Source organism: Sabethes cyaneus, chromosome 2, assembly GCF_943734655.1.
Source record: "Sabethes cyaneus chromosome 2, idSabCyanKW18_F2, whole genome shotgun sequence".
NCBI classification, from domain to species: Eukaryota; Metazoa; Arthropoda; class Insecta; order Diptera; family Culicidae; genus Sabethes; species Sabethes cyaneus.
The window spans coordinates 53,237,143-53,261,334 of NC_071354.1; the positions used below are offsets into that span (position 1 = coordinate 53,237,143).

Genomic DNA, 24,192 nt, shown 5'->3' on the forward strand with positions numbered 1-24,192 from the left:
AGTTCAGCCACAGGTAGAATAAATTCAGCTATAAAAGCGTTTGATCGGCCTGAAATCGTTACTTGGGTAGCTGCTTTCAAAGCTGCAATAGAGCTTAATAGAGGCTTTTGCGTGTTTTTAAATAACCAATTTGCGCAATGTTGTCAATTCTATTTTTAGAACGAGAAATAGTGTTGCAACGTCTTTTCAGTCGCTTAATCAACCTTTATGCAGCCAAAAAATAATCTATTTTTAAATTGCAAAAATGGAACGCGTCATATTTATTTGCTTTGGCGTCATAAGCTATATTTTAAATTTCGAATAACTTGAATTCGTATATGCAAGCCAATTAAAAATGCAAATCGTCATCTTTCGGGAATTGAACCGCCATCTTCTGAAATTAAAAACTTTCCAATTGAATTCTGCTATTTATATTTCTTCGTGACATATACGTATTTCGCCTACGACATGCAGGCTTCATCAGTGTCTGTTTTCGAAAAATCTTGTACACTGGATCGCCTTAAACCAACTCGTAAACAGCAAGAGCAATTGCTGTTTACGAGTTGATTTATGGCGATCCAAGCTGCATAAAGTAAGCACTCAAATGGTGTTTGACCAAGCGTTGTTTAAGCTACTTTAAGTTTTCATACTTGCTAAATTAAATTTTGTTTGGAAATAAGGCAAATGGGGTGTCAAATCACAATATTATCCAAGATAAATTCTGCAATAGACGTTTAGTTGCATTTTAAGCCAGTTTGGTTATTCCGGGACTCAAAATTAGTCTTTTCAGGTAGAACCAATAATAGATATTCCAGATTGGCTCAAAATAAATCCAAATGTCCATACGTCCATTCAAGAATTCGTATTGAAAAATCCTAAAATGGTTAAAACTGACCTGCGGTAGTTCTCTAAACGGGATAATCTAAAATTAAGTTTTATTGACCACAACTGAAATGGTCAACTATAGCGCACTATTGGGGACAAAACACCGTTATGTATAATATAGAAACAATTATTAAACTCAGGCAAGGCAAAATCAATAAATTCAATAGTATTTATCCCAGCTATTTGGCATCCCATAAAACATTCCAGAACCAAATTGAATACAGTTGTACAACAGAGATCTGAAACTCATAAAATTAATCCATCGTAAATCTAACGCATGTTGTCGAAAATTGCCTCGTTCAATCGTTTGGTGGGTTTCTGTGGACAAGGCCGGTTTGACAAACCTCTATGTCCATCCTTTGCCGACAAGTGTCCGGCAATGTCCTGCTGAAATTCTTTTCGCATTATGGATTCCCCTTCGCAGCAAGCTATAGTGTAATGAAAATCAACGTTCTTTTTTTTCGTTGGTGCCAACGTATCCCAAACGATGCCATCCGAAATACGAAATCATCAGCAGAAGCGACTTGCAAGGGGTTCGAACGGTAAGGGAAACTGGATGATGTGATTCTCACAAAACTTGAGTATTCGAAAGTGACCAACAACGTGATACTCTTCTGCCGGGAATGATGCTTTCCTCTTCCAAGCGGTTATACTGCGTTACACGCAAGCATAGCGATATCAGATTATGTTGGTTGAGTGGATCATAGTTATAATCGTCTTAGTTCGATTGGAATTTGCTTCTAGAAGGGAAGCAATGGGGAGAAAGTGCACATCTAGAAGTACTTGATTTTCTAGCAAAGAAACTCCGCAGCATTCTTTCAACAACTAGGTATGTAATCTGTGCAAAAATCCCTATCAGCTCGGCCAGACTGCGTCTGGCAGTAAACCTGCTTAAAATTAGGTAAAGCAGAACAAAGAATAATGATTTTCATAATAATATGTCACAGGAAATGGTAATTCACCGTAATTATAACAAATCAATTGCTGCTACCGTTATTGCTATTGGCCTTTCACACAAGAACTTACCATTCAATAATAATCTGGTGGAACTGGTCGGTTCAGTCTCCGTCCACTTCTTTTTTCCGCCATCTCGCGCGGAAACAATTTATTCAAAATCACCTTACACTCTGTCGACTAGCTCCGCTTTCCTTCTCGATTCAAGCTATCGACCATCGAGATAATTTATCGATCCCGATAAGAATCCCACCCAACTGCGAGCGAGTCGTCCGTTTTCCCTAACATTGTGTTCCACATTTTCCTTCAAGGCTGAATATTTATGTTAGCGGCTTGCGTTTTGAGAACCAAATTTTTTAGTCCCAAATTGCTGTAGAGGTGGCAAGGGGGAAGAAGGCAAATTTGTAGCTCGGATGATTAGATTGGAAAAACAATACGAGTGAATTGTTTTTCTGCCGTATTGATTTTCCGCTTGCCCAGTGCTGTAAATGTTGAATTGGGCCGCTCGTCCGTGACCGAGCGAACAAATTAAATAAAGTAGTACAATTTATGCTTCGCTTAGCTTGCCAGCGAATGTCTTTTACATTTCCATGGCTGAATTTACTAATGGTTTGGAAGGGCTTAATCATATTCCAGCACTGGTTTAGTTGGCAAAAAACTACTTTTTGAATTTTTAATTTTTATTTCGAATAAATTAATACCTCGGTGTCATGTTTAACCAAATAGAATCAACAAAATCAATTTACTTTAATGAGTTTCCAAGACCATTGGATATTACCAGCAATGCAAAAATTGTACGTATCTCTTTCGAACAGAAGCAGCCCCTGTTCCAGAGAAACTCATATAGGAACTGCCGACAATTCATGAACATTTTCTGCGAATATGTAGGAAAGTTAATTACCTTTGGTGCTATAAGACCGTACACGGTGGCACCATCATGTAGTTATACCTATATCATTTGCATAAGTATTGCTAAGCCTTCCGTAAGCGAACAATCCAATACGCTATACATAAAAACCCTTTCTAACTTTTTCGTTCCGTCGAGCAAGTCCCTAATGAAAGGATTGAAATCTCTAAATTTATTTGCATCGACCGACCGACATGGGCTACAGGGCGAAAACGTACGCTGCATAGTAACTAGCAAGCTGAGGACACCCTTTTTTCGGTGGAGCGGTTAAAGTCGATAGACCGCAATGGTGATGGTGATGCTAACTTCGATGAATTTAATATCGAAAATCACGACTAACATTTGAAGAAGACCGTGTATGAGTTCTTTTCGTTGGAGTAAAATATTAAGACAAACGGACTCTCACTCGGTTTGTTTACAATTGGTCGATTAGTCCTTTACAAATGTTAGTCGAGATAAACTCTGGACTTTATTCAACATTATAGGAACTGAATTAACGTTTTGGTGTCCGGTTAGTTAAAAGAATTGAAATCTCTAGAACTTCATTTTCATATAGGTATGTATCAATGTACAATCATACCTTCTCACTATATAGTTAAATCTTTCCACTGAAGTAGGGTTTCGGTATTAGTTTTTCAGCGTGTTTCTATTTTGGGCCAACCCTTTGTTTTCCACATCCTAGGGAGAAAATCATCAAAACATCCGTTTCGTGGTGAAAATTTGGGTTTTCAGGTACAGGTAACACGAAAACAAAGTAGGCCCTATGATTGTCTTGCACGAAAACAGGGCAGAAGAGATATTTGTGCATGCGACGCGACGTAGCAATTCTCAAAGCGAAGAAAATCAGCAAAGAACTAGTAAGATGCAGAGGACGTTAGCTAATTGATATTTTAACTGGCTGTCCACATGTTAGTTGAAAGACAATTGTCCTTCAAATCAATTTATCAAAATGAAATGTGCTGTCAACAAATTCGTGGAAATTGACGAATGCAAATCAGTGTTGTTATTGATAACCCGGAGTAATTTATTTTTTCGATTTGACCGTAGTTGCAAGTAAGATCCTCAAGTAAGTTAACTTGGTCAACTGCATCAGTTACTTAAATTTGACTAGTGCTACAAGTCAAGCAAAAATTGTTGAAATGCGAAATCATCGCCAATCATGAGAAGATGTTTAATTTTGGCCTGATGGCTTAACTCTTATTGAAAGTAGAAATTCTAAGAAACTGATAAAAATGATATATAGTGTACAGCCATTTAGGATATTTAAACTTAACTTCATCTAACAAATGTATATAAATGTTTTAGGTCATTTATTACAATACCGTAAATTTTAAATTTGCGTAAAAACAGCTAAACATTTTTAAATTGTCAAGTATTGTCGACTTGTACCTGCATTGATAGTCCTACGTGAATTCCTCGTTCGTGCCCCTAGGCACAGACCGTCATATTTCTTTTATCTACTTTCGAATCAAAACGAGTGCGCGACGTTAGGCATACGGACGTGATTTTTTTATTTTATTTAATTCTTCAACATTTAGTTGCACAGATTGTTCTCTAACCTAAGACCTTAGTTCTATGTTTGTAGGTACATTTACTGATATTAAAGTCGAGCACGCTTTTCGTTAAAAGCACGGCAGCACATAGTCCACGGTTCATTATGGTCATAGTTGGTACAATCGGAATGATGCCACAGTAATGTATAGTTACACAGTTACCTATGAGGGACATGTCTGTACATCAGACTAAGAAGCGGGCTGCAGTTTTGATTTCACGAAGTACCTTTAAATCGTCTGCGAAAAAAAGAAGAACGTAATCTATTGCGCAGATCGTTAACGAATAGAGTAAAAATTAGGGGCCCGAGGTGTTTCCCCTGAGGAACATCCGGTAGCATCACAAAACTAGACGAGCTAACAGCGTTAATACTGACAAAGGCTAAGCGATCGATTAAGTGGGACAGCACCCACAGAGATAAAGCCAGAAAGCCTTGCTGAAGTTGATATAAATCGCATCGACCGTCTTTGGTCGATGCTGGAAATTAACGAATTTACGAATACCATCAAGTTAGGCGTCGTGGACCGTCTCTTTAAAAAGCCATGTTGATGCTCAGAACTACGGTAAGATAGCTTAATATAGAAATCCAACGGTAGTTTTCGATATTATGGATGTAACCAGCTTTGTGTATTGAAGTGATGAAGGCGACTTTCCACGATGTTGGAAATACTCCATTAATTAGCGACCGGTTGAAAATAATTGAAACAGGTGAGGCGAGGGAAGTGACGAATTGCTTAATGAACGAAGGTGGCAATCTGTCTGGACCCGGACCTTTAGAGGAATCAACGCTCAAAAGAACTTACATCACTTCTTCAACCGAAACGTTCAATTACGACAGATTGACGATGATTGACAAAGAACATTGGCATAATCACAATGGGTCGTTTGGCATAACGAGCGTCCATTTTGCCTAATATGTAGGGCCTACGTAGTCGTTAGCTTGCAGAATCTATTTTGATTATCTGATATGATTTGAGTATTAGTAGAATCAGGCCACAGGTGACTGGCATAGATTTATTCTCAGGCCTACTATTGTTTTTATGTCTAATGTTCATTATACCTAACGTCCATCTGGCTAACGTCCGTATGTTTAATGGGATACACACAAACAAAGCAATTGTTTACAATAAACGGGGTCCTTTTTAGACATATTGTATGGCACTGGCCACTGGGTTCAAAATACTACTGTGAGAATCTCTCAGAATTTTGTTTGTGGTTGGCCCCGATTGATGGAAACAGTTTACGAATTGTTCATATCCATCGAAAGAGGCTTTTAGATTGTGCCCCAATTAGGTACTACATGGTTAATAAAATCAACAACCTTTTTGGGATTGGGTAACTTCCGAAGAACCTGTATTTGGACGACGCTAGTTGCAGCAAAAGCGGCAAATGTCAGTTAAGTTAACTCAGTCAGTTAACTTGCCAATTCTGTTCGAATGATAAAGAGAATGACAATGTCTGGTAAGAAGTTCCATGATGATTGTGCGTAGTTTACTACGCTTTAAGATGAGTAGTTTTTGAATTACTGCCGGGTCTGAGTATATAATCTGCTTAGCTTGTCGACAGCCTTACACTTGATACTATTTCTGGTTTTTCCCAGGTCAATAGTTAGCCTTTTACGGTGAATATGGAGGTGTCCAGAAACGGTTCGGGGCCATTAAACTGCTAAGGTTGATTCTTGCCTTCACAAAATGAAAAAAGGATCTCACATTTAACGTAAACTGCAGTGCATATAAATTAATGACCACATACCGATAATACATATATTTTTTCATTAGTTCCTGTATGCACCACGGTATATAATATTGTGAAATAATACGTAATTTTATATGAAACGCGATGCTCCATTTATATCATTGGGGCTATAACGTATGCAATTCCTCATCAGTTTTCGCGACAAAATTGTTGGAGTAGATCTTACGTTTCAGGTTGGGACGCAGCTGGGGGACGTTAAGCGGGTTCGCCGACTTCGATATTCAGCCGCTCCAGCTCCTTCAACGATCGCTTCGAGTAGTGGGCCGACGCCAGATCCGGCCAGGACACCGCGTCTTCGTCCTTATGGTATTTTTTGATGAACGACGCAACTTCCGGCAGGTATTTCGTACTATAGGTTTCCTTGTTCACGGCCAGTCCGGAGCGAAAGAAGAGCGGCTTTAACATCCCCTTCACGCCGATTGTCAGCCACGGCAGCACCTTCTTGGGGGACTTAATGTGTGAATGAACTTCACCTTGGAGCTCACTTTCTTCATGGGGGAAGTAAAATACGAAGTGCCCTGCCAGTCGTTGCCATCTAGGGTAGGATAGGTCTCGTCGTCTATCACCACCGCCAGGTCGCGATTCGCCGGGAAAATCATCTTGACCATCTTATTGCTGCAGCATTCCCTGCAGCCCCGAAACCAGTGGACGGGACAGCCGCTTCCTGACATGTCTGTCCATGTTCGCCAGGTACTTTTTCTCTGTTTGGCCGGTCGCACCGACCTCCCGGCCAAGCGCACGCAACGATGTAACCACTTTTCCTTCGGCATCCTTTGGAGCTTCTTGTCGCTCAGGGTCGTCGGCCGTCCGGAACCGGGCTTTCTTTCGATGCGCTAATTGTTGTCCAATAGTGTCAAGATGTAGTAGATGCCCGAACAGGCGTATCCGGCGTTCACAAAGCGTCGCACAATGTCCGTTTTAGACGCGGCGGGGTTCCGTTCTTTGAAGGCGCTTGAGAGTAGTTTGGCTGACATTTATTAGTGACCTTCGACCTTCCCGTTCCCGTTACAACTACTGCTCAGAAAGCCGTTTAAAGCTTGCGTTGATGAGGACTCGTCCTCAATCGTCACGATCGAACTTCGTCAGCATTACCGTGTACAGATTATGGTACTTGATGTGCGAGCAGTTTGGATTGTTACGTTGCGCGAGCAAAATTTTGATGCGCTGCTTCATGCACTTAAACGCCATTTTGATAACTGGACATTTCACATTTCAGGAGTGATTCGCGATTGGGGCTCAACTGGCAAATTGTAAACAAATCGTTTTATTACACCATCAGCCTTAAAAAGACTGGTAATATCCTTGGCAAGAATCCTTTTTCTGTTTTAATCGTTAGAACTATTTAAAACAAGTTTTTAGTGATGGGCGATTGAAGTGTTTAATCAAAACAAAAGACAATTTGCAGTTCAGCCCCTTGCATTGATATGAAGTGACAGGCTTATTTGCAAATCGTTTTGTAAACAGGCGATAGTAAAGAGCGAAACTGCGTTGTTTTCAAAACACAGGCGCATTGTAAACAGGCGAAGCTAAATAAAAAAATCAAAACAAGGCGAAACAGGGCTGGGCGAATCTCATTGCCAAAATGCTTTGAGGTTCATTCCAAGGGGTTCAACTATAAAACTTAGATTTTGAGCTTGAATTCACAAATTTTATGCAGTATTGTTGTGAAATTATAAGTTTGATTTATTCTACACCCATTTATGTCTTTAAACTTGATTTTTGTAACTTTTATTTAAATTAAGACTTGAAAGTGATATTCCTCTTTGTTTACACTTTGTTAGTTGCGCCCTTATCGCGAATCACTTAGGATTTTAATTTTTCAAATGCACTTTTAAAAGAAATGCGTCAAGTTTGAAGCCGTCTAAATTTTGATCGTAACACCCTTTAATGGACCTCAGCCAAGTCAGTTAACGAATTCGCTTCCCTTCAAATGAAATTGTCTTTGTCAGTAACTTCATTTTTCGTCCAAATGACGAATTTACCTACACACACGATATGCTATTGTAAACAAGGGAACTCATTCTGCTGACAAAGCTGTGGATCGAAAGGGATTAAAAACCGTATACAGTTATTTCAACGGTGGAATTTCATTTAGCTAGGATTAAGCACTAAAGCTGAGTGCTAAATTAATACGTCAGTTGGAGCTATTTCCCATGCGGAGATTAATTTAATGTAGATGCATTTATTGACGCACCGTTAGTTGACTTATTTGAGCCGAATGCTAGATTACAGGTTTAGTGCCATAATTCCATTACAATTTCTTGCATTAATTTAACTATCCCACTGAATATTTTAACTTTACTAAATGATCTGAGCAAATGCGTTCAATTTGTAATGAGAAACTATTAAATCGGCCCGTCGTTTTGCCCAGCACAAAGCACTGCATCGTAACTGCAAAGTTTTAATGAGTTTTTGTTCAATACTTATGGTCGAAAACGAAAACAATCCAATCAAAAGTGCAATTGAAATGTTTGCAAGATGTTCCATCCTATTGTATCGCTAGAAAATAGAATTAAAACTCCAAAAATAATCTTTATGCTTCGATTGTCCTGCATAATGTCTTCATTGCATGTTTCCCGTCGCGATAGGATGCTGCTCCTGCAACCGTATGCTGTGGTGTTATTATACATGGTCCTGTAACGACAACGCAGACAAGGGTTTTTTTTCTTCAAAAGAACACTGACTTTTTTCGAAACTCTTTCAGAAAGTGCACTCGATCGTGGCATTTTCCGTCGACATAACCCGGTGAAGCAAATGGAAATATCCCTATCGTTGTCGTCCTGACTGGACTCGCATCCCTTCCTACCTAAGTGCTTTCAATTTTTCATAAAGTTTATTTCAATGAAAAGTCATCTGAGCAAATCGCTGATAGTATAAAACGCATTTTACCCAGAACTACCCATTATCTAGTCGGTGGCTTGCGCTTCCGATTATGGGGCGACTTTCCGATTCCTTCTCTGTGTGTAATATAGCTCAACCAACAACGTCGAAAAATGCGAAGCATAAAAAGGAGGTTGTTGCGCGGATCGCATCGCATTCCTCCGGCAGAGCGAGATATCCTACTCTTATTCGCGGAGCATTATGCATGCACAGAAAATTAATATTAATGTAAAGTTGCTTTCTTTTGCGTACAAAGCGAACCGTGGCTCGACGTCGTTGCGCGATTTTGCCTTTTGAGAGTGTAATTCTTCTGCGATGTGTAAAGTTATGCTCGGCAGCCTCCAAATGAGAGAGATGAGACGAGCAAATTGAAATTTATATGCTTCGAAATTGATTCCATTTGAAATATTTGCCATCATCAACTTTGCACCGTTTGATTTGCTGCTCGTGCCGGTCGTGCACTTTGCCAGCAAGCATTCTTTCAAACAGAATGAATGAATCCTTTTATCTTTGGTTAAAATAATATACCTTACACTTATAGGATTGGTGCCGCCAGCGCTACTTTTACAAGGTAGCAAAGTGAGGCAAGCACTTCGTGCGATGTTACTGCTTTAACGCCTTTAGGTAGGCAATGCATGCATGCAGGTGTGGTTGAGCGATGCCGACGATCCCTCTGTTGGGCGTCGTTTTCGAACAGCTGTCAGTGTCAAATTCCAGTTCAGTGGCCATTTCGCTTCGGCAAGTAACCGTCGTTTGTTTTGCATACACATATACAAAGCGCACGAATCGCGAGCAAAATCGTTCGAAAAACAAGCGTCCAGGCAACAAATTTGTTTATTTCCTGGTTTAGTGCTCTCAGAAAGTCGAAAAATTTATTCGCGAACCAGTGATTATTGTGTTTGGGGACACTAAAAGTTGTTTTTATCTCCGTAAGTGTACTGTGCGAGTCGGTGAGGTGAATTTTCCATTTCAAAATTTAGTTGCTGGAAAGAGGCAAAAGTGCATAGAGAAATGACGCCAGTGGAATCGCCTCTGCGAAGATCTGATGCATCGCGACTGTTTCGAACGCCCCGGGCCCATTCCGAGCAAGTAAGTGGATCCCGTCCGTAAACGACAAAAATTGTAAAAATCAGTGTCGAAAAATAATCAACGCTAAAGCGTTCCTTGTCGAATATGATTTCGACTCTTGCATGTTGTACCGTACCTTCACCTTTACCACGATTGAAATTCTAATTGGTTTGCCTTTTCTCTTTGCCCTCACCGTTTCGCATACTGAACTATCCGCGGATGCTCGTGGCGAACGATTTTTGCACAGGAGGCCGTCAATGACGATGAGGCGGAACGGAGGATTCGACGGTCGGCAGCTTCGCTCGATGATAGTTCACTGGCCTTGGGAACGACCGTCGAGGACAACGAAAACATCAAAATGTGCCTTCAGCTGTACTCGGATAATGTAAGTTTTTGTTTTTGATAAATATCTAGAACAAAATAGCAATTTGTAGAATAATTGGTTAATTTGGTTTTGTCGAAAAAGAAAACAATTGCACAAAGATAGGTGGCACAAATTGATGCTGCTGTATTACTAATATTACTTCGAGATTGAAACCTGAGTTATAGATTCAAGTTTCATATTCAGTCGCACAGGACATTCAGTCGTGGTTTTCAGTTTGGCTTTAAAACTGTTTTCAACATTTGTAGCTTAAGCGGTGGTTGAAAGAATCAGTAAATTAGAGTTATATTTGATTTTATCTATACATAATTTTATGCAGATTCTAGTTTTCACATTGAAAGAATGACGTAAAAGTCAATATCTCTGAGAATAACATTGATAATATTCGATTCCTTCTAAAGAAAGCTATTTCTATGTGTAATCCGCTAGCAAGGTTTTTGATTACGGCGATAAAAGACTTCCTAATTTTTTGAATGAGTTAAGAAAATTTGTATAAAAGTTTTAGGAAATACGGGGAAAAGCCGGGGATTCGAACCTGTCGAAAATATTGCAGGAAAAAGCCGGAGATTTAGCGAAAATTGTTCAAAATCGGGAATTTATCAATTTACGCTCCAACATTCAAACTGTGCCCGTTTCTAGAATGATAATGAGGGATATTGACAGTCCTGATATCCAAAGTCATCTGCATTTCAAAGCTCTCGAATATAATCTTCATACCTTTCAGGCACAACTTGATTTATGAAAGTAATCACCCTGACCTTCGTCGCAAAACAGATCTTGGACTCCAGCGTGTAATTTTTGAGTCAAGTCCAAAATTGCAGAGCAACTGCCCCGAGGTTTTACTCGCTGCATTGCAAGACAACAACAATAGTCCTGTACTAAACCAAGATTTCGAAAATTTGGCTGGGAATATGGCTTTTCATGAGACCGGAAACATGCTGAGATCTCTTTTGGGACTCGACAATTTTCAAGTCATTTTTAACTGTCCTGAATAACAAACACTCATATAAAGTTTCGCGGAGATCAGGAATTGCTTGATGAAAGTCACAAACTTTAACTAACCATTATCTTCTCCCACTTTCTTAACAGTACCTAACTTTTCTGTCCTACGGGATCCGGTACCTGCAGCAGTACCTCTTCCATTCCTGTTCCAAATCCAACTTGTTTCCACTCCGGTTTTCCACCTTCCTTTACTCAATTGGTAGGTATCAAGGTTTCCTCAGTCAAAAGGTTTGTGAAGGCGCAGGAATTTAGGCGACACGGGAATAGTCCGATGCCGGGTCACGACTGTAGCAGTGGCCGGTGAGCGGTACCAAACGGCGGTGATGACGACTTATAAAACCCGGAAGTACGAATACGGTTCACAACCGGCGAGAAATGTATTAACGTCACGGCGAATAATAAATCGGCAATCGACAGATGCTTTGACCGGGTGACCACGATGGCGGCCAATAGCCAGATCTCTGGCTATAATCAATGGAGTCACAACGAAAACTTGTTAAGCGTAGCTACCTATTAACCCCCCCATCCCCTTCCTATCCACTCTTTTCCAAAAAATTTTCATTACTTTCCCCTACCGTCCCTCCATCAATTGTAAAACCATCGTCTCAAAAAAATATTTAGTTGAATACTAACAATGTACCAAAAATCAACTTTATTGGTCCATGGACAACTAAAAAATCGCTCTCGGCCTACATCCGGGGGACTGCTGATAGTTTTAACTAGTTGATTGCCCGATCTTACTCGGGGCCCCTTTGTCTCTCAGCCACTCGTACTGTTCTGTTCACTTGTGCTTGATCTAACGAAAATTCGCATAATGCATAATAACAACACCCCTTTTCTTCACTCGCTTGTATCTACTCTTTTTGTGAGTTCTCTCTCTTTCCCCTGTTGTCCACCAGCGACTTGTAAATCTGTCTCTTCGGTAATTCCTGTGAGGCAAGATGAAACCTTTTTTACGTTTTTGAACCTCTCTCTTAACTATAGCTAACTCATTCCTTCCTTTCAGATTTTACGGAATAGGAACATCCATGGATGGCAACAATTTTGAAGTAGCCTGCATAATGGCGAATCCAGCTTTTTGCGAGCCATAATGACGGACATGTTCGTAATATTTGAACAGCATTTTTGACACTTTCCTAATACATCGCACGTTTTCTTTCCGTACATTCCTTTAGTTTTACCGTGAATGCGCGGAAAGAAAACGTGCGATGTATTAGGGAAATGTCAAAAATGCTGTTCAAATATTACGAACACGTCCGCCATTATGGCTCGTAAAAAGCTGGATAATTTCCTAAACGTGAGCCAATTGCACCGGTAGTTAGAGCAGAACCTGTGAATTATCTACCCGTTCAAGCTAGGTCAGGTAAAACATATGCTTCGGTCTTAGCTGGAAACTCGAACATACCTGTTATTCCAGGCAGTTCCAAAAAGACAATTGATCCTGGGCTACCTAGGGACGATGCCATTAACCCAGGATAAACTTTTATTTTTGCAACAAGCAATGTCTACTCTAATGAATGCTTTGTTGCAAGCAAGTTCCATGACCGAAGCTATTCAAATTGGAACAAATTATACATAGGAAATTGTAATGAAGTTGAAATTCAGCAATGACTTTAAATAATTCAATTATAGTTCTAAATTGGAACGCTCGTACATTAAAAGCGAGCGAAGATGAGTTTTTACATTTTTTTAACGGTTAATAAAGTGCACATTGCAGTTATTACCGAAACTTTTTTAAAGCCAAATCTTATATATAAAAATGCATTTCTGTCTGTCTGTCGGGATGTTCCTTATAAAATCGAAAACTATTGTACCTATTAGCGTGAAAAATTTGCATGTAGTGGTTTTTGGGGCCACGGAAGGTTCTTATGATGGTTAGAGATCCCTCCCCCCACTAAGAGGGGGGGGCTCCCACTCAAATGAAACTCAAATTTCTGCATAACTTGAAAACTAATCATGCAAAAGAAACAAAATTTGACATGTGGGTGTTTTTGGTGACAAAATTTTTTTCTATGGTAAATTGAGACCCCTCTCATCTTTTGAAGGGGAATTATGACTCCTCTCCCCTCTAAGAGGGGGGGGGGTTCCATACAAATGAAATACAAATTTCCTCATAACTCCAGAACGGGGGGCAGCCCCCCGTAGAGATCACCTCTATCTAGGTTTATTTATTTTCCTAGATCTACTGGCCTCTATTACTTTCCTTCAGTTGGGTCACCCCTGCGGAATGGTACTTTTTACGAAAAGATTTTCCGTGAAATGGTACATCCCGCGTAAGGTTTTTCGCGAAATGGTATTCTGCGAAACTCTATATTCCGCGTTATGGTCAACCGAGAATTGGTGTTCCGCAAAATGGTATTCGGCAAAATGGTTTGTAATGATGGCGAATGTTTAAATGCTATCCGCTTTATATTATCAGGCTAAGTAATAGGGGGGAGTTGTTTTTTATTTTACTGTGAGGAAAATTTGTATATTAAAACACCCACGAACTCACCCTCAGAAACTTGCAAAACTCGAGATTGTGGTAAAGGTCATCCGAGATTCAGGATTTATGTACAACACAGTTTAAATTGTGGCAATACGAAGTTTGTCGGGTCAGCTAGTATCAAACTAAAATATGACCCCAACTACGTGGTTCATAGGTTTGATACAATTCATAGTTCTGGCGGTGCAGTTGCTATTGTTATCCACCGCATCGCACTCTTCCTCATCTTGAAATAAAAGTTATTGAAGCTTTGGGGATTGAAGTTCAAATGGAACTTGGAATATTATTCGTTGCGGCTGCGTATCTCCCTTACCAGTGTACAAACGAACAAAAAAATCTGAAGGACAACTTGCAAAAGCTTACAAGGAATCGCTCAAAATATCTAATTATCGGTGACTTTAATGCTAAACACCGATCATGGAATAATGCTCAATGTAATTCTAACGGAAAAATTATTTTTAATGATTGTTCATCTGGATACTATTCGATTTTATGTCCAAATGGGCCTACATGTTTTTCTTCTACAAGAAATCCTTCTACAATTGATTTGGTTTCAACTGACCAAAGTCATGCGTGCAGCGAGTTAATTACTCATGCTGATTTTGATTCGGATCATTTCCCTATCACTTTTTCTTTGTCGCATGAGACAATTTTAAACCCAATTAAATCTGTGTTTAACTATCACAAGGTCAATTGGGAAAGATACAGGTCTCATATTGAGTATCATTTAAATCATGAAGTAAGTTTGCAAAGTAAAAGCAATGATTCAGCTTCGGAAGCTTTGAAAAGTGCTATTATTGAAGCCAGAGACAATTCTGTTCCGAAGGTCCAAATGAAATTAGATACTCCAATTGTTGATGACTTCAATCTTCAATTGCTTATTAGGCTGAAAAATGTACGTAGGCGTCAATATCAACGAACTCAAGACCCTGCTATAAAAATTATTTATGAAGATTTATAAAAAGAGGTAAAACAGAAATGTACTGCTTTGAGGAATGAAAAGTTTGCGAATAAGATTGAGCAGTTGAAACTAGGGTTGGGAGTACCGACAGCATTTTCTGAGAACCGGTATTTCGGTATTGGAAGCATCAGTACCGGTAATACCGGTACTGGTACCGGTACCCGAGTTTTTAACAAGAAAAATATTGTACTTAAAAAAATCTTAATACTTATTGATTTGGGACCCTGTTCAAAGCCACCTTACAGTACCTATTTCAATTGTACTGTCACTCAAGCAACCGGACCCAAATACAATTTGGGTTTTATTACGTGTCTATGATGGCTTTAGTGACAAAAATTAGTCACGAAAACCGCAAAAAGATTGAACAAAACATACATTGTTACTTGGGGACTCACCCAGGTCGCTTTTGTTCCTATCTAAAAAATTTAAGTGACGTGACTGTGAGAATAGGACCATTCTTAACATTCTTACTCTTAGCCTTAACAGAGTTGGCGGTTGCATAAAAATCGTGAGATTCTCATCGTGCACCTGATGAAAATCGGAAGGCTATGGTCACATCGCAAGGATGACGGACGACTATGCACTAAACTCTTCAAGAAACCCACCGACGTCAGGAATAGAGTGGCCCAAGGTGTTAGAGGGCTCAACCAGGTTGAAGCTGACTGGTGTATGACGAGAAGCTCAACCGAGTACAGAGGAAACAAGTCATTGATACAGTATGAACCACCTCGGCAATATGCTGCTAGAGGAGATTTTAATAATTCAACTTAAGAAGCACGGAATATTGAATGTACTAACCTCTTTGCGAAAACAAATCTTAGTAACAAAACTGGCAGAGCTCTCTGACAGACTTTCTCAGTATTTTTCCCTGCAAGACAAATTGAACTCAAGGCACCGAAAGGCATAGACCAATACTAGCTCATTAATTCTTGAGTTTCATTCATTCATTCATTTATTCTTGAGTTTCAAAGTAAGTGAATCCATTTTGTAGTGTTTTTGGAAAAAAGGCCTAATCGAACTCTTTGGAACTGGAACTGCTATGTGTTTCTAAAGTCCGTTCAAATTTTTCTTCACGCTAAGCATGTTATAATCACTTCGACAACTAACGCTCGGCGGTGCCTCATCCACGATTTCCTCAATTTTGTTGCTGGTGTCAAACTACTGAAGTAACTCCTCCGCTTGTTTCATCAAAATATTCCGCACAGTTTTGGAAAATATTTTAAAATTGATACTCACCTTCGTTTTTGAGGACGATTGTTAGAAAAATTGAATAATTGATCAGTACCGAAAGTATCGGTTCTCTCTCGTGTCAGTACCGGTATTTCGGTACTGGAAAATCAGCCGGTAGTACCGGTATTCCCGGTTCCGGTACTCCCGGTATCCCAACCCTAGTTGAAACCTTATTCAAAACCTTTCTGGAAATTGTCAAAAATTCTGAAGAAACCTTCAAAACCAATTCCAGCAATAAAAGATGGCGATCGTATTCTATTAACAAATGAACAAAAGGCTCAAAGACTTTCTCAGCAGTTTGAAAATGTTCATAATTTTAATTTGAACGTGGTGAGCTCAGTTGAAAACGATGTCTCCCAAAAATATGATCAAGTTTCTACTGATAACGTCTCACCTAATGAAGTATTTAAAACTGACTTGGAAGAGGTTCGTTCAATTATCGAAAAATTCAAGAATATGAAAGCACCTGGTGATGATAGGATATTTTACATTTTAATAAAAAAAACTCCCTGAAATCACTTATCAATTTTTCCTAACTTAGGGAAAACTGCTAAGATTACACCTATTTTGAAGCCAGATAAAAATCCAGTGGAGGCTTCACGCTATAGGTCAATTAGTTTACTGCCTTCCATAAGTAAATTATTTGAGAGAATAATTCTTAACGAAATGATGTCACACATTACTGGACATTCAATTTTTGCAGATGAACAATTTGGTTTTCGACATGGCCATTCCACTACTCTTCAATTACTTAGAGTTACTAATATGATACGAGCTAATAAAGCCGACGGCTATTCTACTGGAGTTGCTCTTCTAGACATAGAAAAAGCATTCGACAGTGTTTGGCATAAAGGTTTAATCACGAAATTGCTAAATTTTAACTTTCCAATTTACATTGTAAAAATTTTACAAAATTGTTTAACTGATCGATTTTTACAGGTTGTCTATCAGAATTCTAAATCTGATAAATTTCTTGTTAAAGCAGGTGTGCCTCAAGGTTCGATCTTGGGCCCAATCCTGTATAACATATACACATCTGTACTTCCTGAAGTACCGGCTGGCTGCACTAAGTCGTTATTCTGCGACGATACAAGCATTTCCGTAAAAGGAAAAAGTCTTCGTGTCATAGGTAGTCGACTGCAGAAAAGCTTGGATATTTTCTCCAAATACTTTCTCCCTATCCTTCTAAAACTCAATTAATTATTTTTCCTCATAAGCCTAGAGCTTCTTCCCTCAAATGCTTTGAGTTGGTCTGACCAAGTGAAATATTTGGGATTAATTTATGATAAAAAACTTACTTTGAAAGACCTCATTGAAAGTATACAAGCAAAATGTAATAAATATATGAGATGTTTATATCCTCTCATTAACAGAAATTCTAGACTTTGTCTGAAAAATAAACTTTTGATTTACAAACAAATTTTTAGACCGGCAATGTTATATGCCGTTCCGATTTGGACAAGTTGTTGTATTACGAGGAAGAAGAGTTTTCAGAGGATTCAAAATAAAATTTTGAAAATGGTTTTGAAGCGTCTTCTTTGGTTTAGTACATTAGAATTACATAGACTTACTGGTGTTGAAACCCTAGAAGCTATGTCAAACAAAATTATTTCAAGTTTCCGACAAAAATCATTGCAATCTTCTTTTGCGATGATTAGGTCTCTATATAGATCATAAGTTAGCTAGGTTAGATATTAGGTTAAGATTTTTTATTCCTTACATGTAGGTTTTAATCCCTACTGTTAAATAATCTTGATTGTCTTAACAAATCATTAGAAATCATAATAATAGTATAAAATGCAATTCTAATAGTGGTGAAGTCACCACTTGTGATTGAACACACAATATGATATAGGATAGTTACTCTTAAGTATTTTATGTAATCGAATATTTACCCCAATAAAAAAAGGACCAGATAATAATAGTTAAATTATAGCTTAAAGGCTTATATTATATACGACTAAACATCAACTTGGGCGCACTTTATTAAGCTTTAGTTACGATTTCGAATTTGTTGAGAGATATTTACGATAATTTTCGTACATTGATGTACAATTCGGTGCTAGCTAGGAGTACTTCTGTTAGTTAAATATATCGCAATTACACTCAAGTCGCTTTTTACGCGAAGGATACGTCCCGCGTAAATCAAAACCGCGTAAATTCCGAAAATCGCGTAAAGAAAACCGCGTAAATTCCGAAATTCGCGTAAAAATAGTCGCATAAAAAGCGACTCTAGTGTATTATCTTTTTCCAGTGTCGGAAACACAAGCGAGACGTTGTGGTTTGTTGCAGTTCGAACATAAAAAGTATGCAATGAGGGAGAAAAGTCAAAAGTTTTATGGTGATCCCCGAAAACAATAGCGGTCCTAGGAAACACCCATGAGGTGCAGCAGAGATATTGCGAAAACAAATTGTCCGCATGATAGATTAGATAAATTGAAATACTGAAATACAATTTAAATATTGATTTTATGTGCAACGTAAGAACACTAAATAACGCGATTACTAGACACAACACTTATGGTTCTTACAAAAAAACATAAATACCTTATCCGCTAACCGGTTTCGGGTATGATGCTACCCATCGTACATCTGTACGGAGGACCGTCCCCTGATGAATGAGGATGACGCTCTCATCACCTCACCGCTCTTTCAACTGACGAAGTTGAAACTGTAGTAAACAGCAGATTACTACTTTGTATCCAGTCGACCACCGCTCTGATGATAGGTAGCATCATACCCGAAACCGGTTAGCGGATAAGGTATTTATGTTTTTTTGTAAGAACCATAAGTGTTGTGTCTAGTAATCGCGTTACTGAAATACAAATTGAACAGAAATTTTTGAAGCGTCTACTAAATACAATAATTAAATACAAATGTTAAATACAAATTTAACAAATCGCATGTGCAGTAACGAACTGCGAAAAAGATAACAAACCGAAAACATTTTGGTACACCCTATTTTGGCTGCAGTTGTTAACGAAAATTTTTTACACAAAATTGCCCAAATTCTGCACATTTAGTAAACGATTACATTTTACATTACCTTTCCTTTCCAGAAACTGAGCAAAGACAACGCCTGGACGGTAACGATTATCGATGCCTTTTCGAAGCTTATGTCCCGGCACTCGTCGATGCAAAATTTCCAGGTTGCTGGCTCGACGCTGGAGGCTTCCACAAAGGTGTACGGTCTCCGGGTCGATTCCGTGCACACCGATGTGATGCGTATGTGCTCGGAACTAACGCGCCAATGTAAGTATTAAAACGTTGAACCACATGCAGTCTATTGCTCACAATTCATGAACATTGCAATTTTTGTTTTGTAGCCGCCCAGACTATGGACAACAACCGCGAGGACGATGACGATGCGGACAAAGAGAATAACGCCAGCATGACAGCCGAAGGAGGCACTGGTGATATCGGGCAGTCACAGGATCCTAAGCCTAAGAAGAAACGAACTCGAAAGCACGTTAGTACCGTTACCAAGAATAAGGAAACCATCAACGCCAAATTGGATACCAACCCGTTTACGGATCCGTTCTTTGCCAAGCTGAATTCGGTCGTTGGGGATGTCAATAGCTCCAGTCGATTAATGCAGAACATCATTCCGACGAGCCAGGGCGAACTAAGGTTGCGTATGGATTATGCGTTTTGGGACAGTGAAAAGTCGCCTGAACTTGACCTAGACGCGGAGGAAGGCTATGACGGTTGCAGTATGACCACCGTCACATTGCATACTGTTTCTTTGGATAACAAACTACACCAGACGCTAGCGGGTTACGCAATAACGGATGCTCCTGCGGAAGACGACGAAAACGATGCAGAGTTGAAGGACACTCAGACGCGCGATGCAGAACCAGAGCAAACAGCGCTGAACCGTTCGGCCCTCGATGTACAGTTCGATATGGATGCAGAGGTAGAACCGGTTCCGGTTGGAGATGCGTACATAATAGATTACGCGATGGCTGACGGGCCAGACAATGACGAATACAATGAAGACGACCAGATTGCTCTGCAAAATTGCAACGGACTTAAACGTAAAACAGTTATTATCGAAGATATGCGACCAATCGATTCTTCGTCGATTAATTTGGAATACTCTTACCGTGCTCTAGATGCTATATCACAGTTTTGGGCCGGTCCCTCGCATTGGAAGTTTAAACGTTCGAAAAGCTTGCGCGGTCCTTCCATAGGTGCTAATACGTTGAGCTTGGCACTGGCTAGCGGGAAAGGCAAACAGAAACAAACAGACAAACAATCACGCAAGAAAAAACGCTTTGAGCTGGACACTCTGGATGATATTATTAGCGTTGGAGAAGAACTTTTCCCGGCCTACAGCCATAACAAACCAGTGAAAAACATAACCCACCTAAAGAGTCTGATTTGCAAAAAGTGGGATTCGAAAAAACTCAAATTGCCGACCGATTTCCATCTGGAGCGCCACCGATTCGATATGAATGCGTTTGCTAAGGGTATCAAAATGCGGGACTTTGATGCCGCACCCGTACCGGACGTTCCAGTGGATGAGTACGAATCGGACAACTGCAGTCGGGTGATGGTGAGTAGAATGTTAATCAATTTCAATTTGTCCTTCAAATGTCTTCTTATTGTGATGTGTTTTTACAGAACGATGAAACCGACGACGGAGCAGACCCAGGTCTATGCTTAGCCTTTGACGGAGTTCCTGCCGATGATTCCAAGTTTGACGACGTCGCCGGTGACAAGCGAAACAGCAGTGGAGCACCACCGCTAAATACCAGTCTTGAGTTTATTCCTTCAGAATTTCAAGGCGCGCCCGATAAGGTGTGTTATTTTTAAGTGAGAAGTTTGTCGGGATTGTTAATTTTCTCCATTTTTTCCGTTTAGGTAACCAAAATAAATATAGCCTACGCGAAAACCGCTAAAGTGGTCGATATGAAGCAGCTTAAAACCTGCTGTTGGCGGCTGATTAGTGAACAGATTACGGGCTCCAGCGCAGACACGGATGCTACGCCAGGCAATAATCAGCTGTTATTGAAGGGTGACGGTAAGGCCAAGTTTTCCGACATCTACCGAGAGCTGCCGCACATTCTGAGCAAATCGATGAGCGAAAACATTTCTAAATCACTAGCCTTCTACTCGGTGCTGCATCTCACGAACGAACGATCACTTCAGCTGATGCGGCAAGAAGATTTAGAAGATTTCCAAATTCTACCCCCCGCGTAATAGCCTTGGAGGCAGAAGCCGGTTAGTAAAAATAAGTGTGTTTAGGCCCTATCGAAGAAGGGAAAGCTGATAGTGCAAAATAGTTTATTGGCGATTGGCGAATTCACTGTAGTTTGCTACCCATATTAATTATAGGGTTGACACGAAATGAAAACGGAACGTCGAAACAGTGATTAGTAATATATTTCAGTTTTTTAAGCTTGGTGACCATATTTTCCGTTATGATTTTTTCGTGAGATTCTTCTCGAATTTCCCAATTTGCCCCTTTAGAATTAAATCGAGTTTTAGTGTACAAAAACTTGTTAATAGAACTACTTTAAAAAAGCGTACCAAATTTCACTTATATGTATATTGTGAATACCTGAAACAAGTACAAAGTTTGTGCTTAAATGAGATTGCTTTGGACTTCGCAGAATTTGGATCTTGAATTAAAACAAAAATGTGCCTCAAATGTCGGTTCAAGAGTAAGAAAGTTAATTCGACAAGGTCGCGCGGTTCGCATTTCTACTTTTTGTGCTCCGAGACGCCGGTTATAACAAAGTACCTAACAGTTCATAATCCGTGTCGAGATTTACCTACTTGAAATTTATTACTGAAAGTCTCCATCATAGCGCTTCCATTCTCCGAAATAATTTAAGCCTGACTTGTTTGTGCGGTGCCAGCCGTGGACTATAATCTACAGATAGCCTATCCAGCGAGGTAAAATATCTCAAAAATCTATTTATTTTCACCCACCACAAGATTTATGGAGTCACGATAGAAAAGTTTTTGTTCCTACTGTGAGCTTACCAAGCTCGCTTTAGCGAAGACACGTTTCATTTCCTTTGTTGGCAGGCGGTGAAATGTATATCCAGTCTGATTTGTTCAAAGAGCGAGAAACTGTTCACCTATCATCACCTAAATTTGTTGATTGAAAATGGCGTTACTGCGAACATGATGGATGGCGTGATAGAAGATCACAAGAGGCTGTGGCGTTCTGTTACCTCCCAGAAAAGACGGTACAACACCGAGCTTCCCCAGGGGTGTGAACCTCAAACAAAAGATTCAGCCTATTGAGTTAAACCTAGTACATACATATAATCCTCACACTACTCACTCGCCATCTCGGTTCACGCAATCGTGTTTTGAATCGCACAAATCAAGGATGCTCTCGAAAAGCGAACGGAACGAAGCAGAAATCGACTAAATTTATTACCCAATATCCTCCCATTTAATCAATACGAAACCTTACCGTCTGCGTTTGAAACGAACAGCTCACGTATCGTTACCCCTATTAGCTGTGCGAACGGGGCCATCTTCTCCACCATCCCGGTAAACTACCGCTCAAACCTACACACTATCGTCATCAGGATCGACTGTTGCGTTCGCTGCCAGGAGCCACGCCGTGTTCGGTTCGGAAGCTACCGGAAGAAATCGAAAGGCGTCGAGACGAGAGAAGAGGCCGTCTGTCGACATGAGAAGCCTTTTTTCTCCGTGCCGACAGCGACAGCCACCGGCTGTCGGCAGTGAAGCACGCAATCAAATCGAGCTCCGGGTTTTATGCGATTTATGGTGCGTTTCGGTCGCTGACGGTCGCTAGGCAGTATTGGAAGCCATCATCACCACTGACCGTATGCTGTATGCTGTGCTGACCGTCTCGAGTTCGGTCGGATCGAGCGTTATTAAGTGATAGATGTCCACCGCAAAGCAGCGAAATCGATTGAGCTTAAAGTTTCGACAACGATTGACTTTTGGTTATGTTGAAGATTTTCGGGTGCGTTGCGATGAGATAAATCAGAAAAGTGACGGTGTCAGCAGCAGTTAGAAGAGTCGCAGCGGTCTCTGGCCTTTGTTCGACCGTTTTATTTTGACCATAAATTAAAAGTTGATTAATGCGTAGAATCTTATTGCGATTTTGATAATGCTAATTACAGTTTTTTCAGTTTTTAATCAACTTTCCAACAGGAGCAAATTTTTATAATCCAGATTTCTCCAAAGAACAGCAAAGCTTCTGTAGCAGAGCATTTCCAGCTCAACTAGCCACTAGCCACACACAAACTCGACTATTTTTAATTGGAATGAAATTTTGCTAACATATTGCTAACATTTGCTAAGTGATATGAAAACATGTCTCCTCCGATATAGCTCATATTTTTTAGAGATAGCTTTAACTATGTTCTAAAATCTGTTAAAGTGTTATTTATGCACACTCCTTATCCAAATTTTTTTTTTGTAAAACTAAAACAAAATCAAATTCACGCATCATTTTGAACATATTATGTCATATAAACTTTTTTCTCAGGCCCAGCTGTTCTCAAGTTAGGTATTGCAAATTTAAAATCTAACAATGTATGACTGTAGAATATTTTCCCGAAACCATTTACCCGGATGTACTGCTTTCCTGAAATCCTCCGGGTGTCTCAGATACTTTTACGTTATTACGAGCTGTACCGTGCCGATCCCGAGATACAGCATTTTTGAGAAAGCAATTTCTCATGTAACCCAAGAGCAAATTTAGTTGTCCGAATTAAGTTGATGTTTCAGGCTTGTCTAATAGTTACCTTTCTCGCACCGTATAATACCGTATATGGGTCTTACAAGGATTCATAATCGAATTTCTGGGTACGTTTCAGCGTCCATTATTATGCACTTCGAATTTCCAGCAAGCAACGTATCGTATCTCTTTCGCATTCTGGGTCTGATCGATAATTCTTCTTATAAGATTTAAACGGTCATTTGCGCGATAGGATATGAAATAAAATAGAATTTTTTAAAATTCTGAAAGCTGAAATCCTGGTGTGTTAATGAAGGGAGTTAATCTCACTGAACTTCCTGACGACTGTTCGTACGACTTTCTTACACCTTCTATTTTCCCCAACTCTCTTAATGACCAAAAAGCCTTGTACTTACACGTTTTTCTAAGACTTGACTCTTCTTTATCGACAGACTTCGCAATCGACTTTTAGAAG

The 24,192-nt window shown here is 39.7% G+C and overlaps 1 protein-coding gene across 1 annotated transcript; it reads left to right on the forward strand.

Moving 5' to 3' along the window:
* Positions 1-9,722: 9,722 nt before the first annotated feature.
* Positions 9,723-21,547, forward strand: LOC128735840 (condensin complex subunit 2). The gene is made up of 6 exons (XM_053830323.1): positions 9,723-10,000; positions 10,227-10,364; positions 19,099-19,291; positions 19,366-20,597; positions 20,666-20,842; positions 20,906-21,547. The coding sequence occupies exons 1-6, from the start codon at positions 9,923-9,925 to the stop codon at positions 21,242-21,244; spliced, it is 2,157 nt and encodes a 718-aa protein (XP_053686298.1). The 5' UTR covers positions 9,723-9,922; the 3' UTR covers positions 21,245-21,547.
* The last annotated feature ends 2,645 nt before the right edge of the window (positions 21,548-24,192 follow it).

What these genes read in the sequence shown, in the direction of transcription:
- LOC128735840 (XM_053830323.1), top strand. Translation starts at nt 9,923, where the DNA reads ATGACGCCAGTGGAATCGCCTCTGCGAAGATCTGATGCATCGCGACTG. An exon ending in TTCAGCTGTACTCGGATAAT is followed by an intron (nt 10,365 to 19,098) that starts GTAAGTTTTTGT and finishes TTTCCTTTCCAG; the next exon opens with AAACTGAGCAAAGACAACGC. An exon ending in ACAACTGCAGTCGGGTGATG is followed by an intron (nt 20,598 to 20,665) that starts GTGAGTAGAATG and finishes GTGTTTTTACAG; the next exon opens with AACGATGAAACCGACGACGG.